The 17,575-nt window shown below is 41.1% G+C and overlaps 1 protein-coding gene across 2 annotated transcripts in view; it reads right to left on the reverse strand.

Moving 5' to 3' along the window:
* GALNT13 (polypeptide N-acetylgalactosaminyltransferase 13) overlaps nt 1-17,575 on the reverse strand; it is a 150,109-nt gene that overhangs the window by 86,089 nt on the left and 46,445 nt on the right. For both annotated transcript variants that reach the window (XM_083409611.1, XM_083409612.1), the window contains exon 3: nt 8,057-8,225. In XM_083409611.1, the coding sequence (XP_083265737.1) occupies nt 8,057-8,225 (169 nt within the window). The remainder of the gene's footprint in view (nt 1-8,056; nt 8,226-17,575) is intronic.

Raw genomic sequence — 17,575 nt, forward strand, 5'->3', positions numbered from 1 at the left:
CACAATGATATAGTCTCCTCCTTTCCATAGCCCTGCCTTACATTCTACAGTGGTACCTCGGGTTAAGTACTTAATTCATTCTGGAGGTCTGTACTTAACCTGAAACTGTTCTTAACCTGAAGCGCCACTTTAGCTAATGGGGCCTCCTGCTGCTGCGGAGCACGATTTCTGTTCTCAATCTGAAGCAAAGTTCTTAACCTGAAGCACTATTTCTGGGTTAGCGGAGTATGTAACCTGAAGCGTATGTAACCTGAAGTGTATGTAACCTGAGGTACCACTGTATTTCTAGAGCACAGTATAATATTGGAAACAGTGTGTCTATGTCAAGTTTCCCCATCTCCTAAGGGCCACTGCCACCATGTTGTGAGGTTTTCTCTCCTCCTACTGTAAGACAATATCCTTTGCTGCAGTTTTAGCAATAATTATAATTAAATTAATTATTATAATAAAGAAAAACTGTTGATGAGAAAATGCTACCTAATGAGATTCCACACGGTTCTTTCTTTCTTTCTTTGCTACAGACTTGGTCCTTCATGAATGCTTTTTAGTATTCCAGTCATGTTCAGAAGCTAGTTTAGGAGCAATTAGCTAAGGGGCATTCTAAATAAAGCTAGAATATGGCAACACACTTTTTGTGTCATAGATGTTTACCCGCCCCTCCCCATCAGAATTTACTAATAGGTTTAAGGCAGACTTCAGCGTTGCACTTCACAAAGCAGGTAACAGATGTGTTGGTCTCAGAGCTTCCTTCCTAAATTGGATTTCTGTCAGGAGTGCAAAAGCAACAATCAAAGAAAAACTCTGTGACAAGTGAGATTTTCAGCCTGTGAAGGGAGGAAATTGTTGCTTCCATACTCGGTTGCATGTTTCCATTCAAAGTTATTGCCTATTGTCTTTACTTCGCAAAATTAGTTAGACTGCAAACATTGTATCAATGAGCGTTATTTCCCTTAACTCTGAAAGAAATACACCAGGGATAGAAGGAAATGTTATCTTCTAGGAATAGCATGCCTGACTTGTGGGCACAGGACAAAGTCATTCATCTAATACCTGGCATTCTTCAGGCTGAATGATTCCACATTTGCCTCAGAAATACTCAACCAAAACATCAATTATGTTTTCATGAATACTGTCAGATATGTATCTTGAAGACAGATATGCTAGGAAAAAGTTACACTGAAATTCCTTTACACCTTTGGGCATGGGAAAAAGAACTGCACAATTGTCAGACATCAGAGATGCAAACTACTATAAATTAACTGACCGAGATTGTTTCAAAGCAACTCTTCCTGCTTTCGTCCCAAGTCCAGAAGGCTTTACAGTGAGCTTCATGCATACTGGCAATGCTTGTGACCATACCATATGTCATGTTTGCTTTGCTGTTGCAGGTCGAAATTACCTGCCAGTTGGGGGATCATTAGCTAACTAAAACATCTTGTGTTGGCATAATTGATAATGCTTATAAGCAAAGTAGTTAACAGTTCAGATTTGTGCTGCCTTATGTTCCACACAAAAAAAAATGAAAAGGGAGATGGTCCAATGGGAAAAGAGATGGCATTTTAAAATTCCAGGCATAATAAGACTGGACATCCTGATGACAAGCCATATGCAGACCTGGGACTTTGAACATTCTTTGTGTCCTTGAGTTTGGGCCAAATATAAGTTCCACAGTTCTTTAAAGTGAGTTTGTTTGTTTGTTTTCATAATCTAGTGTTTTAAGAAAATCTGAAGAACTTTTCTGGGAGATTTTTATTTCACCCAACTTTGTGTCGGGCCCTGTAAAGAAGGAAACAGGAACTGGATCATTCAGAGCAGATGTTGTCAATGGGATACCCTTCAGATACTACTGTAACTACATCTCTCATCATCCCTGACCATTGCCTTGGCAGATGATCTAGAGGATTGGTGCAAAGTAAGTAATATTATACACACACACATCAGTGCTTTTGCAATTGCCAAGTAGACCCAAAGCAGAGTCACCATCAGTGATGCCTCAGAACTGCAATACCTTAAGGACCACATGAACCTACCCAGACCCTGTGATCCTCGTTTGATGCCCCTCTTCATGCACCTCCTCCGTGAAAGGTCCAGAAGGTTGCAACAAGAGAATTAGACTTTTATGAAGTGGCTCCCCATTTGTGGAATGCTCTCCCCAGGGAGACTCACCTGGCGCCTTCAATATACAACTTTAGGTGCCAGGTAAAAACATTCCTCTTTAACCAGGCCTTTGGCTGACTAACATCCTAAATTGTACCCTTTTAAATGTGTTTGTGGGAGGGGGTAGAGAGAGGGGTGTTATTGGTTTGTTTTTATTATGTATTTTGTGTTTTCACCTTGTATTTTTATGCTGTGAACAGCCCTTAGTTCTACAAAAGAATGGCAGGATACAAATTTAAATAATCATCAATATTGTCATCAATATACCGTCCTCATTGTTCACACTGTCTAAACCTTGTTACAAGGTGGTTGCAGAATGATAAGCTTTTCATATGCATTTGCAAACTTGGAGTGATGTTTGCTAAACTTTGAGTCCTGAACCAAAGATGATTGAACCATAAGTAGGTAGAGTAAGACGATTGTCTTACTCTTGAGCCTTTGAGAAATGGAAATCTGTAGTCCTCCAAATATGGTTGGATGTAGCTCCCATGACAATTAGCAGTGCTGCCTGAAGCTGATGGAAGCTGATAATACAACCACATCTGGATGGGCAAGGTTCCCTACAATGGAGCTATAGCCAGCCATGGTGAACGAAAGCAAATCTATAAATAAAGTAAGTAAATGACTTACTTTTGTTGTATCCTCAATAAAAGTAATAATTAGGTAAAGTACGTAATTGCTTCAGTTTTAGATATTACTGACTGATCAGACTGCACACTGCCCTCCATAATTACTGCCTCTGACCCCAAACCAAACATGAGGGAAATGGTATCACACATGAAAGCTAAACTTCATCCCTAGCATCAACTGATTGCCCAGCTGCTCTATTCACTGTCACGATCAAGTTTTCTAAACTGTGACTGTCCAGGCAAAAATGTACAGGAATGCATGAAAGAAGCAATTTCATGGTTGAGAAGCCTTGCACCATTGAGTCAGAAAATACAGCTACACTCAGCTCACAAGGTGGGCTTTGCTACCAATGGATGATCGCTATAAACTTCCCCTGTGCACATGGGAAGTAAAAATAAATTTAAAAATCAAAAAAACCAGTGGGCATAGGAGAGAAAAATTGCTCCCTTTCCAACATAACACAACCCTTTAAAACCTGTAAAAAAGATTGCACGGGTTGTATCTAAAACTCTACAAACAATCCAGTAGGAATAACCTATTCCCCTAGCACATATATTGTCATAATGTCAATCCTAGTCTGGAAATGATGATGATTATGATGATGATTATGATGCATAGTATTTATTTTGTCTTGGTAATAGTTACAGTGGCAAAGCCAGTATCATCATCAGTATTCATGTATTAAATATTGGGTGCGGAGAGAGAGAGAGAGAACTAAGACCTCTGCTGTGAGATCACTATTTGCCAAGCTGTTTTATTTGGTGATACTCCAGGCTAAAATGCTTCATATTTCTTCAAACATGAGCTAGCGACTGAGGATGCTTGTCTTGTCCAGTGAGTTCATGGCAGTGGTGAAATTTGAACCACTGACTTCCTCTTTCAATGGCTGAGATATGGCAACATTTCCTCAGCAAGAATACAGAAAAATAGATGTATGCAGTGCTTTTTTTCTTAAAAAAAAAGTTTAAGGGTACTGTCATTTTGACTCAAGAAAATCACTATCTTATAGTTCAAATTGGGGGAAATAAATACAATAAATGGACAAAAGTACAAAGATTCACAAAATGTTTAGGGGTTTGTGTACCACTGCACCCCCCCAGAAAAAAGCACTGGGTGTATGTGTACACTAACCATACCCTGGTATTATCCAGGTTAAATCATAGCGATGTATACTATAAATAGAATGGAAATATGCAAAGGAGCTGCAGCCGTCCAATACATGGAATTTGGGCTTCTTTGGAAAACAATTTGCCCATCCCAATTTAAAAAGGTGCCATGGTAGTTAAATTACAAGTTCGGAACATTTTTTTAAATGCAAAGACACTTCTTTTATTTCAGATGCACATCCATTCGTTCTAGCTGCATAGGCCAACCTTCAGACAGAGAACTTCAAAATAAACTAACATATGGAGCACCATGCCAGTGTCTAAAATCCAGGTGCTTGCCTATCCTCCAGAGACAGGCTGTCCTCCACTGTCAAGCCATTATTAGACAAGTCTGATTTCCCCGCAGCTGGTCAAGGGCAGCCCTTTATGAATCCAGCTGTCTTTCATGTGCACATTGAGAAATGCCCTCATAAGATTGTTTCATCTGTCACCAGGCTGTGCTGCTAATTCTTCATTTGCTGAAACTGGCTGATTTCAGCCTGAATAGGCTGGAGGCTTTCCTGGATATTATTACAGTTCTGACAAATAACAAATGCAAGTGATGCACATAAAGTTCACCTGCAATCTGAGCAATGAACTGAAGCAAACAGCCTGGTGCAGTCAAAAGCAGACAAGGCAAGATAAAAATACAGAATCTTTATATTGACTGTGGTTCTCTGTGCCTCAAATTTGAGTTGCCTACAAGCAGAGTAGGGACTGTAAATCAATACAGATTGTCTGCTGTGATGAATTTTTTGATCACAGGAATGCAGTGTGAAGAAGGAAAGGCTTTTGGTTTCGATTAGAGATAAGTGGATCCCTCTTATCCCACCATTTCACTATGCCTTGGGTTCTGCTCCAGTTGTCTTCTGGAATGTTGAAACAATATATTTTATGCATTTATGCACAAGCATGCACACAAACCACTCTCTCACCTACCACTTCCTCATAGAAGCTTAAATTCTTTTTTTTTTATGTTGCCTTTCTGAAAGAATCAAAATTCTAGAAATTTATATAAAAAAACAGAAACAGAAAGAACCATTGGCTGTGAAGTTTTGTTAGTTCAAAATTCCAAAACTCAGAGGGAGAAATTAGGCAGAGTAGAATACTGCAACAGTCTAGACAAGATAACTCTCCTCTGTTTACAAATATAAAAATTTCTGCCAAAAGCATATCTGTGTCTCTTGTGGATAATATATAAAATCCGTCTCAATATCTCCACACCATCTCACTCCAATGCTCCCATATCTAAAGGAAATAAGACAGAATCCTATTAAACCAAAAACTGGAAGATTCAGCCTTTCCTGACAGTAGAGATAGAAGAGAACAACAGTAAATACTAGTCAAGGTCCCCAGTTGTGGGGTTCTGCAGGGCTCAATCCTATCCCCCACGTTGTTTAACGTCTACATGAAACTGCAGGGTAGGGTTCTGCAGAAGTTTGGAATATGTTGTCAGCAGTATGCTAATGACACTCACCTCTATTTCTCCTTCACATATGCAGGTGAGGCAGTGGAAGTCCTGGACCAGTGTCTTGCCTCAGTAATGGACTGGATGAGAGCCAATAAACTGAAACTCAATCCAGATAAGACTGAGGCACTGTTAGTGGGTGGTTCCCTATACCAGATGGGTGGGAGATCGCCTGCTCTTGCTGGGGTTATATTTCCAAAAGTCAATGGGGGAAAACCAGTTACAAAAAAGCTAATATGTATAACAAAGAACTCAAGAGTGACACTTTATGCTAACAATGTAGCCAGTTAGTACACTAGACTGAGAAAATGTGCTGTGCCCAAAACTAGTTGATAGCCTTAGAGGAGATTTGAAGGCTATTCCCAGGACTAAACCCAACACTATAATCACAACAAGCAGCTTCAAATGCCAAAATCTCTGTGTAGTTCATGTATCATTGGAAGCCTTCTGGGGGCTGGAATTCTATCCTGGATTCCATGCCACGCCCACCTGCAGAAAAGCTGCCAGCCAGCAAGCCTCCTCCTACAGTATGTTGCCACCCTAGTATTTATAGGTGGCATAGTGGCAGCTGGAGTAGAGACACTATTAATGGGTGGGACGACCACAATCCAGGCCACCATCCACTTCCTGTGGTAGCCAGAAAGAAACAGGAGCCATATTCCCCCTGGGGTGAAGCATTGTGCTATAAGATTAGGCTATAAAACAGGATGGGGAACCTGTGGCGCTCCAGATGTTGGTAGACTACAACTCGTACCAGTCCTAGGCATCAGGGCAAATGGTTGTGGAGGAAGTGAGTTGTAGTCCAGCAACATCTTGAAGGCCAGCTGGGTGGTAGCAAGAGCAGAGCACCATCTTTTTCAATAAGTAAGGTAGCTGTTTGGAGACAGGAGGCCCATTCCACACCAAAGGGCCCTAGATTTGTCTTGACTTGTCTTCTGGTCAAACCCTAAGGGCTATGTAAGTGAATAATTGCCTTGAAGATGATTCAGCAGCCTCTGACATGAGTAAAGTGTGTCATTTCTTCCCTGAAAAAATCTAATTTACTATTGTAATGCTTTAATACGTGCCGACAACACATATTACATAGTGCGACTGATACCATATGACACATCATGCTGATCATACTAATATTCAATATCTCCATGTGTATTAGTTAGAAGGAATGTTTTCTGTGACACCTATTGAATTACTAGCAATTGCCAGAATTATCTTTCTCTGCAGGTGCAGAACACCTACAGTGACATTGCTATATCTAAATGGGAAGAGCATGCAAAATGTGTTCCATGCATTACAATAAGTGTCAGATTCCATGTAATGACAGCAAAGCAGAACTGGACAGGGCTGCTAGAGGTGTTGTCACCTCAAAATGGAAGGCGCTTTAATTCTCAGTTATGTATCACAACAGAACATAGAAAGCCTTAAAAACCTTGAATGTTTTGAAGTTGCAGGACACTGTTAATACACATTTGCATGTTTACAAGTTTACAGATGGATTGTGCACACTCCTCTGGCTTCAATTAACAGTTCCAGTGAACCACTGAAAGCAAAGCAAAACCCCAACTCAGTATGGAATAATCAACAAGCATTCTCTGCAACCTCACTTCCATTCCCAGGTCTGCATAATCCAAATGAATACACATGCAGGCTAACCATTCATCAGCAAATTACCTGCTGCAGTTCCTTCAAGATGCCTGTATGATGATATCTGCATGTATGCTCTAATCTTCTGACTACCTTAGCATTTACACTTAATGTCTGGCTCTGCTTGCCAGGCATAAATGGTATTTTCTAGCCCCTCAACTGAGTGCTACCCATCTCTTGCAGCTCTTACAACCTCTCAACTAGGCTTCAGTCTCCTCTCCAGCCCAGATCTGCTCCTTTTAGCTCACCCCAGCTAAGCTAGCGCCAAAATAACCCATTACAGGCAAGGACATAGCTGCTACTTTCATGCGAAACAACACAAAATCCCTACAGCTTGCAATTTCTATTCTAGAGAAATTTTGTAAACTGTGAAGTGGACCCTACCCTAGGTCAATTAAGAGTACTGACCTAGAAGTTGTCAGATTTTCCCAGTTAGCTTCTGCAACATTACTAGGGCTGCCATATGTCCGGATTTCAGAAGGTCATAACCACATACCTATTCTAACTAACATATTCATGCTTTTTTTACAGCCTGGATTGTGATTTGTCACTGCTGTGAGAAGCTTCTCTAATTGGCTGGCTGAGTATTTTTTATTGGTTGTGGTGTAGTGGTTAAGAGTGACAGACTCGTAATCTGGAGAACCGGCTTCGCGTCTCCGCTCCTCCACAAGCAGCTGCTGGGTGACCTTGGGCTAGTCACACTTCTTTGAGTCTCTCAGCCCCACTCACTTCACAGAGTGTTTGTTGTGGGGGAGGAAGGGAAAGGAGGATGTTAGCCGCTTTGATACTCCTTCGGGTAGTGATAAAGCGGGATATCAAATCCAAACTCCTCTTCTTCTTACGTTTTTATCTTTGTTGGGTTAATGATACTCCATAATTTTGATTTGATGGGCATTTTCTAGAAAGGCGGTTTAAAAATATCCAAAATAAATATGATAATAAAATAAAACAGATTAGAAATATTGGGAATGTCAATGCAACACACTGCAAAACCAAGCCAAATGTGTAAACTTACCCCTCTAGTCTTACATCAGGCAAACTTCTGTTGAATGCAATCATGTCACTGGCCATAAGATTAAACTGGTTGATTTTAAAGAGTTCTTTCATTTTTTCCTGATCATCTTTGGGGATGACAACTGCCTTTCCCATCTCTCCAGGTCCTTCTTGGCTTCTTGACATAACAGCTGTAACAGAAGACATCAAGAAAAAGCACATCCTTAGCCATTCTGCATCATTCTCATCATGCAGAAACTTCCAACCTATTGTTTTCTGGGTCTAAAGATAAGAAGCCGTGAGTTTAACTCTTCTTCATGTACATTCAAGTCCATATTTCATAAGGCTGCAGTCAGATCAATAAAAATGAGGGGAAATGGGGAACGTATTTTCTATTAGCAGCATTCTGTGATGAAGTCATTACTTAAACTACTTATTCACATTCCATCCCTTCAAGGAGCTCAGGTTTATATGCATACTTTCATCCCATGTTATTCTTGCAGCAACCATGTGATGTCACAGCCCCAACAGAAATCCCCACCTGTGACAGCCCTGGAAGGGAAGCCTCCACTGGTCCCAATGGGACCTTTGCTTCAAAGACTAACAGCAACTTCAGGGGTGGGGTGCTGGAACCATGACAAAGGATGAAAGGGTTGAATCCATCCTCATCCTCCTCATCTGCCCTGGTCCCCAAGCACCTACCATTTATTTCTCTCTCCCTTTAGTTTTAATATTATTTATTGATTAGTCAAGAAGCACCCACATAACAAAAAGGAAGAACACAAAGAATTGAAAACAATCACCTCCTGCAAGGACAACAGTACAAAAGTACAGTGCCCCTCCAAAGGAACAATAAAGTATTGACACACCTGTACCTGCTAGTTCTAATGTTAAAGGAGGAGGGAAAAAACACAATGCAACTTCAAAGTGTGTTACTCCAGTAGTAGTTTGGTCCTTCAAGCAATCAATACCGACATATCCAATATGACTTCACATCCGCACCCACAAGTTTCTTGGGCATAAACAATGTGAAGGGAAATGTTTGAAAATATCCCTAGGAGTTGTCTTCTTTATACAGTAGTACCTCAGGTTAAGAACTTATTTCGTTCTGGAGGTCTGTTCTTAACCTGAAACTGTTCTTAATCTGAGGTACCACTTTAGCTAATGGGGTCTCCCACTGATGCTGTGCCGCCGGAGCACGATTTCTGTTCTCATCCTGAAATAAAGTTCTTAACCCAAGGTACTATTTCTGGGTTAGTGGAGTCTGTAACCTGAAGCGTCTGTAACCCGAGGTACCACTGTATTGTGAACAGAGAACATTTCTGCTTGCCCAAAGGCTGTATCCCCAATTTTTCACCAGTTCCCTCTCCCAAGTGCAGCTGTACCTGAGGACTGAGGAACTCACCAGAATTGTATGTGATATGGTGCAAGGGACCATTTATTGCAAAAAGATGTATGTCTTTGCTTGAATTTATTTATGCACTGCAAGGACCTATGACAGGATACATACATTCAATAAAACAGATTTAAAAACAATAAAGCATCACTTAAAATAGGGAAACTAAAAACTAAAAAAAACTAAACAGAAAACATAAACTAAAGAAAAAAAAGAAAAAAAGAAAGAAAAGCTTTTAAGCTTAAGGAAATTCGCAAAAAATTACATTTCCGACACGGGTTGCCATACGTCTGGGCATTTCAGCACTTTCTGTTTTTGATGGCCAAATCACCAGCGTTTGGCAATCCTACTTAAAACCATAATTGAAACACACACAAAATATTACAGTGGAAGCCAATCAAAATTGATTCTTCTGCCCTATTAAAAAAAAAAACTAGGGCCAAAAGGTTCATCTTGATGAAATAACAAGAGTGCAGTGACAATGCCAGATGCATCTCCAAGGGGAAGGATTTCCAATAACAGGGGAGCCACCACAGAAAAGGCCTTTCAATGTGCCACGACCACTTCATCATCAAAGGGCTTCCCCTTTGGGCCCCCAAGTTATTTAGGGCTTTGTATATACACAAACAAGGGGTATACAGAAACTTTATGATATAAATAAGTAACTGTAGCATGTTTGGAATTTGTTGAGTTTATGCTTCCACCACCTGTTAGTTTTAGTCCGCCCTGGTTCATGCCACATTTGCAATGCAGCTTTCAGTATCGAACTAGTTGCACATGATTGGCTTGAAAGAAGTGCTAAGAGCATTGCCTCTCCCTGCTCATGCGGACAGGGCAGAGAGAGGGGACAGGTCAGAGAGAGGTGTTAAGGGCTGCACTATTCCTTGGAACCTCCAAAATCCCCCTTTGGCAACATCCACAGAAGTTGTTGGAGTGTTCATTGAGTGAGCGTTGCATAGGATCCTGGGAACAGTGCTTCTGGGACTTGGATGGGGAGCAAATTCACATATTTCAAGAGAAGCAGAGGCAGCCAAACAAGAGCAGGAGAGAAAAAACAATCCTCAAAACAGATCAAGAGTTTTGCGTGAGCTACAGTTCTTTAAATTTTAAGAAATATTATCTTTTATTAACTTTTCCGTAATACATGCACACTACAAATCGATTACTAAAAAAAACCAGACAGCAGTAATTTCGTTGGTATCACGAACTAAATTTAATTGTTCTCATATATGACATTCAGCCCAGACATTCAGCAGCTTAGTTTTTGTTCATTTTCATCCATTCCTGGCTTGCTTGTTAAATAACGCTGCAAACAGAATTACAATGCACAGATACATCATTATCAGCTAATGAACAGTGCAGCTAATGAGAAACTGAGCATCAGCATGCAACTTATTCTTTTTATCTTTTCAGGCTTGTTTAGTGAGCAGCTTCCTTACTATTGACAGTCTGTATGTATGTGACAAAATCAGTTGTACATAACTTACTTATCATAGAATAAAGGTAAAGGTACCCCTGCCCATATGGGCCAGTCGTGTCCGACTCTAGGGTTGTGCGCCCATCTCACTTAAGAGGCCGGGGGCCAGCGCTGTCCGCAGACACTTCTGGGTCACGTGGCCAGCGTGACGAAGCTGCTCTGGCGAGCCAGCACCAGCGCAGGACACGGAAACGCCGTTTACCTTCCTGCTATAAAGCGGTACCTATTTATCTACTTGCACTTAGGGGTGCTTTCGAACTGCTAGGTGGACAGGAGCTGGGACCGGAAGACGGGAGCTCACCCCGCTGCGGGGATTCAAACCGCCGACCATGAGATTGGCAAGCCCTAGGCACTGAGGTTTTACCCACAGCGCCACCCGCGTCCCTAATCCCTTCTATTCTGATCATAGAATAGTTGCAACTAATCATCCTGTATAGCAGGTATGAGGAACCTCTGACCCATGGAGTAAAATCTGGCCTGCAAGTGTTCCTAATTTGTCCCATGGGGCTGTTTTCCCCTGCCATGAAATCCTGTCCCACACCTGACATCATATGTCATCATGCATGGGGAATGTGAAGCCATAGCTGAAAAGGAACATTTGGAGTGTTACTGGAGCATCCTCTTGATTCTTTTACTTTCAGAGCCAAATGCAAGGTACATGTGATAAAGGAGCTCCAAACCAACACCAGCACATTCATGCTGCAAATATTTCATATAAGGCCAACCCAGCCAACTCATAATAATTTGTTCACATACCAGTGCACTTATGTGCATGGGCATATATCTTGCACTGGTATTCACAGAAAAAGCTAATTTTTGTTTATTAGCAGTACTACTCTGGGATATTTACTGGATGAAATTATCCTAGACAACTGAGTACAGCAGGCAGGATTGTGCTGACTATAACCGTTTTGCTAACCGACCAACAAGCATTAGTGTGTGCATCTGCTGAGAGTTAGCAACAATCACACGAGAACTGAAATATTTATTTATGAGGGAAAATAATGGCTTTTGCTGTGGAAAATGCAGATGCATACATAGACAGATCAAAAAAGCATTTACAGTATATATGTGTGTGTGTATGCATTACACAAGCAGCCCACCCATGTTGTCAGGACTATTTTCTTATTATTAAGGAAATAGGAAAAGAGAAGTCTGAAGGCAGAGAACTGCCTTATATACAGAGAGAAAAGGTGGAGTCCTAAGGACCCAGAATAACTGAAGGCAGAGATAGATAGAAAGAGAAAGAGAAAAGCTCATTTGCAAAGCACATACTTTCCTAGTCTAGCAAGAGAGTGAAATTGGGAAAATAAAGGCATCAACATGAAGCTAGAGAAATGCTATATTTACTTGTCTGGTGGTAGGAAGGAAACAGAGGCAACACAAACTCTAGTTCTGCTGAGACTTATAACATTACATGAAAGAACTATAGCAAGGCTAGATGGAATTGACAGGGGCTTATCATTTTAGATAATCCTTCCGTCTGTCAAAAGCGGCATGCTCCAACCAGAGTGGCTCATCATCAACCTCAGGGTGACTCTCCCTTATCGTCAACCATCAGCTCTTGGGATTTGTGTCAGAAAATTAAAAAGCATTCCCTTTAGAAAGGCACATCAGAAGTCTTGACTAATTCTGAAGAAAATAAGAAATAGGGAAGGCTGTAACTAAGGTATTTAAAGAAAAAGAGGGAAATGAGCTAACTCTAGCAGCTGTCCATGGGGATAGGTATCTGAAAAAAGAAGCATGGAATGTTCCCCAAAAGCTGAACAAATTGGGGATGCAACATGCAGACAACTATAGGAAAAACCTATCATGAACCTCACCCTGAACAAAAAAGGGCATTTCACAAAGGGTCCAGGCTGGACATTAACATCATTATTTAACAAAATTTGTTAGTTCTTCTATATAGTTTTCAAATTGTCTATTCATTTGAGAGCCTAATGAATTCCTTTAAGAATGTGACCAATTAGATAATTATACCAAATCTCAACATTCAGTCAACTTTATTGACTGAAACCAATGTTGATTGCATGACAAATTCTAGTTTGAGTCTAGATACAGTTGACAACGTTGGTGGTAATAGCAGCAACCCAATAACAACAACAACAATCCAATAAGGTTGTTGTAAGCTTTGCTGAGATGATGCATGTGTGCAACATATTCATATGTACTGGATACTTGACATTCTTTGTGCAAATTTTGTCGTAGCAACAATTGTCACTGAGATTGCACCAAGACTGTGTTGCTCCCCCAGCAGTCTGATCTAACTGCAGCAATTACATTGAGAATAAGCAGTAAAGCATTTGCAAACACAGGAATAACATATAAATAAGGTTATTACTATATACTAATGAACAATCATCTAATAAAGTTATGCAAAGAAGAGCTTAAGCAACATTTGCAATATTAACTGTGGTACTAAAATTATACTAAACTGACAGAGCACAATTATACTAAACTGACAGATTTTAGCAAAACGCATTTATGTTTTAGATGTGTGCCAAATAAATGAGTAAACTTTAAGCCAACTTTTAAACAGCTGGGGGCCTGCCTAGATAATTTCTGTGTCTTTAGCTTTCCAAATCTGCTCATTAGTAATGACCATGTCTATAAAAGTATGCATTTTGACTACTGCACTGTAGACAAATGAAATTTATTGGGTAGTTAAATAACCATTGTGTTTTTAAGCAGACCACACTGATTTAAACTGTGATACATATTTTCAGCTTTTTAAAAAGACTCATGCAGGTCGATACTGAAAACCCAGAGCACAACCTTTTGTCTGCTAGTACTTACAGATTACAAGAAATATAACAGTAGGAAAGTGAAGCTATTTCTCCATTAATGATCTAAATGAGCTGTGAATTACCTAGAGGAAATGAATGCAGTAAATGAAACACACTATCATTTTGCTAAGCAGACTATGTAGTAGTATTGATAAACTGCAACCGTAATTGCCACATTCTTTCATTTTAAAGATTTGTGTGTGGCTCCACACAGAGTGTTCAATGTGACATTGAAGTGAAAAATACATGTAGCAAAACACACACACTTTATTTTCTGTGCCTCCCTGCTCAAAAGGTTAAAAAAAGAGGTAGTCTTTGTCTACAACTTTGGCCCATTTAGTGCAATGGTAACGTCACAGTTTTAGTACACATTGTAGAAATTCATGCAATCCTATGAGAGGGAGTGGTATTCTGTTGCAAGGAGGCAAAACAGATGCAACTCTGGTTGGCAGAACTGACTATTATATTAAAAAGGATTATTTCTTTAAACAGTCACTTGAGTAAGCTGATGTCCCCCAACCTCCAATCATCTTGATTTTCAGAAAGCACTTGCCTCATGAAGAGAAAGGAAGATTCAGTTGCTCAGTACTGAAGGAGAAAAACTCTAGATATGCTGATCACATATGTGTGATACAAGTGAAACGGCCTTTGTATAAGTGCTGTTGTGCTCAGGTTCTGCCTAAGAGGTTCCCATGATCATCTTGCTGGCCACTGTGAGAACAGGACACTGGACTATATGGGTCGTTGGCCTGATCTAGTAGGACTCTTATCTTTTCATAATTATACCTTAATGGGTAAATAAACAATCATTCTAAATTGTCTACTTCACATATTAAAATAGAGTCTCAGCAATCTTCAATGCATTGCTAATGGAAAAGCAGTGAAGCACTTCCATAGCAACCCTAGCCATAAAAGGAGCTATAATCAAGGAGGTGGATCCTTCAAAGTATCAAGCCAGTATAGCACAGAAAAAGACCAATTCTGATTCCCTCCCCCAAAAACCCCTACACCCTCAGTGTGGTGTAATGGTTAAGAGCGGTAGTCTCGTAATCTGGGGAACCGGGTTCGCTTCCCCGCTCCTCCACATGCAGCTGCTGGGTGACCTTGGGCCAGTCACAGTCTCTCAGCCCCGCTCACCTCACAGAGTGTTTGTTGTGGGGGAGGAAGGGAAAGGAGAATGTTAGCCGCTTTGAGACTTAAAGGGAGTGAAAGGCGGGATATCAAATCCAAACTCTTCTTCTTCTATTTCTACTATCCATGCCAGACCTAGATGGGTAGACAGGGTTGGGGAACCTGTAGCCCTCCATAATTTTGCTGGACCACAATTCTCATAACTCTGATGACTGGTCATGTTAGCTTGGGCTGATGAGAGATGGAGTCTAAATCTATTGGTAGATCTCTGGATGAACAGTAAATATTTCCGACTCTCAACTGCTGAACTATAGCATCAGCAAAATCACTCTATTCTCCCAAATTAAACTGCTGAAATTTAGAAATCTGTGGGTAACCAGAAGTAGATTTTTTTGTGGGGGAGCACTGTGAGCTCCATTCAGTTCTGGTTCTTGAAACAAATTCCTGGGCTTGGGATTCCTTGTGTCTTCTGCACCAGGGTCTGGTGGGTGGGTCTCAAGGTTCTGGTAAAAAAAACCCCCAAAGTAAAACCCACTTTGGATTTTGAAGTCTGGCCATCCTTAAACTAGAGAACATGTTCACTGTTAAAGAGTCAAGAGGACTGTCATCCCTCAGATGTATACACCTTGGCACAGGAACCATTACTAAATGCATACTTGACCTTTTCTTTTTTTAAAAACAGACCCCCCCCCTGTCTAGTGAGAATAGATCTTTTCACCTGGCTCTGGTGAAGAAGGATGAATGATAATGAAGTGCTCCAAATGCCTCCAAGCCCATTGGTACTCCGTCTTGTAGAAAGCACAGCGCAGATAAAAATATTCAAAGCACAGAACAAACTGAGATAGCTGTGCTGTTTGCCCCTCTTTTATTTCTCCCCAAACAGAATTTCTGCATCTTCCCTCAGCAGTAGGAGCCTTCTTGGCACTTTTCAATGTGGCTTTGCACATATAACCATCAAATCCTCTGAAAACATAAAGGTAAAGGTAAAGGCACCCCTGCCCGTACGGGCCAGTCTTGACAGACTCTAGGGTTGTGCGCCCATCTCACTCTATAGGCCGGGGGCCAGCGCTGTCCGAAGACACTTCCGGGTCACGTGGCCAGTGTGACATCGCTGCTCTGGCAAGCCAGAGCTGCACACGGAAACGCCGTTTACTTTCCCGCTAGTAAGCGGTCCCTATTTATCTACTTGCACCTGGGAGTGCTTTTGAACTGCTAGGTTGGCAGGCGCTGGGACCGAACAACGGGAGCGCACCCCGCCGCGGGGATTCAAACCGCCGACCTTTCGATTGGCAAGCCCTAGGCGCTGAGGCTTTTACCCACAGCGCCACCCGCGTCCCTCTGAAAACATACCTTCATAATAATGCAGTGTTTTCATTGCTGAAGAGCACAAAGAAGTGTGTGTGCTTTGTCACCTTTTTTTCATTTTTTGCTGGGCATTTTCCACGGTAAAGCTAACTTCCTAAATCTATGGTTACTGTTGATGAATCCTATGCCAATCAACTCTTAGATAATTAAAACAAACACATGTTGTGACTGTTAAGGGATGCAACCTTAAAAGCGCAAAGAAGCAATTGCATTATTTTAATTGTGTGCACACAGAGTATGCATATACTGCATCTGTCATCCTGAAGCATATACTTTTCATTGTTACTCTACTTTTTCATAAATAGATAAATTGACTATGTGTCCAGAGAGTCCCTATAAAGCAGTGATCCTAGACAGGGCACAGGCAATTGACATTAATTGCAGTTCGCAGTAGAATATATTGAATACAAATACAGATTTATATCATCCAGCAAGGTAAATATACAATGATCTCCCTCACATATCATATCCTATGAGCTGGGCACAATCCAATTCACACCAACCCAAGTCAGACCCATTGAATACTTTTGATTAAATCTATACCAAAATTGTGCTTTGTGCAATGTTTTGAGTGAGCAGAGTATTAAGATCAACAGTTGAGGTTCACCTGGTTGTGCCACATTTAAGGCACATCTGTAATGTGACAATCAGAGAAAAGACTTATTCTGCCATGGCACTCCAGCTGTGGAATACCCCATCACAAAGCTTTCCAAACTTCTCATGTCAGTGACACAATTCTTAGACATGCATCATTTTGCGACACAGTAATGAAGTTTTAGGGACGCAGGTGGCGCTAGGACACAGAGCCTAGGACTTGCCGATCAGAAGGTCGGCGGTTCGAATCCCCGCAATGGGATGAGCTCCTGTTGCTCGGTCCCTGCTCCTGCCAACCTAGCAGTTTGAAAGCACATCAAAGTGCAAGTAGATAAATAGGTACCACTCCAGCGGGAAGATAAACAGCGTTTCTGTGTACTGCTCTGGTTCACCAGAAGCGGCTTAGTCATGCTGGCCACATGACCCGGAAGCTGTACACCGGCTCCCTCGGCCAATAAAGCGAGATGAGCACTGCAACCCCAGAGTCGCCCACAATTGGACCTAATGGTCAGGGGTCCCTTTACCTTTAATGAAGTTTTACTAGCAAACTGGAGGTTAAACTAACCCCTTTCCAGCCCCTGATCACAGTGAGTTTTTTTGCACCAGTTGTTGTTGGTTTTTTTTTAAAAAAACACCCTGCTATTTCACCAGACATTTCTAGGGGCTTAATCACCTTGTCTGGGGTTTTGATGATAATTTCTGTTACCAATTATGTTGTGATTTTATCTACTCCTCTTATCTGTACTTGTATTTTTGTCAGTTGTAGCTCTTGGTTTTAAAATTTTAATGTAC

The sequence above is a fragment of the Podarcis tiliguerta genome (assembly GCF_965153285.1).
Source record: "Podarcis tiliguerta genome assembly, chromosome: 1".
Taxonomy (NCBI): domain Eukaryota; kingdom Metazoa; phylum Chordata; class Lepidosauria; order Squamata; family Lacertidae; genus Podarcis; species Podarcis tiliguerta.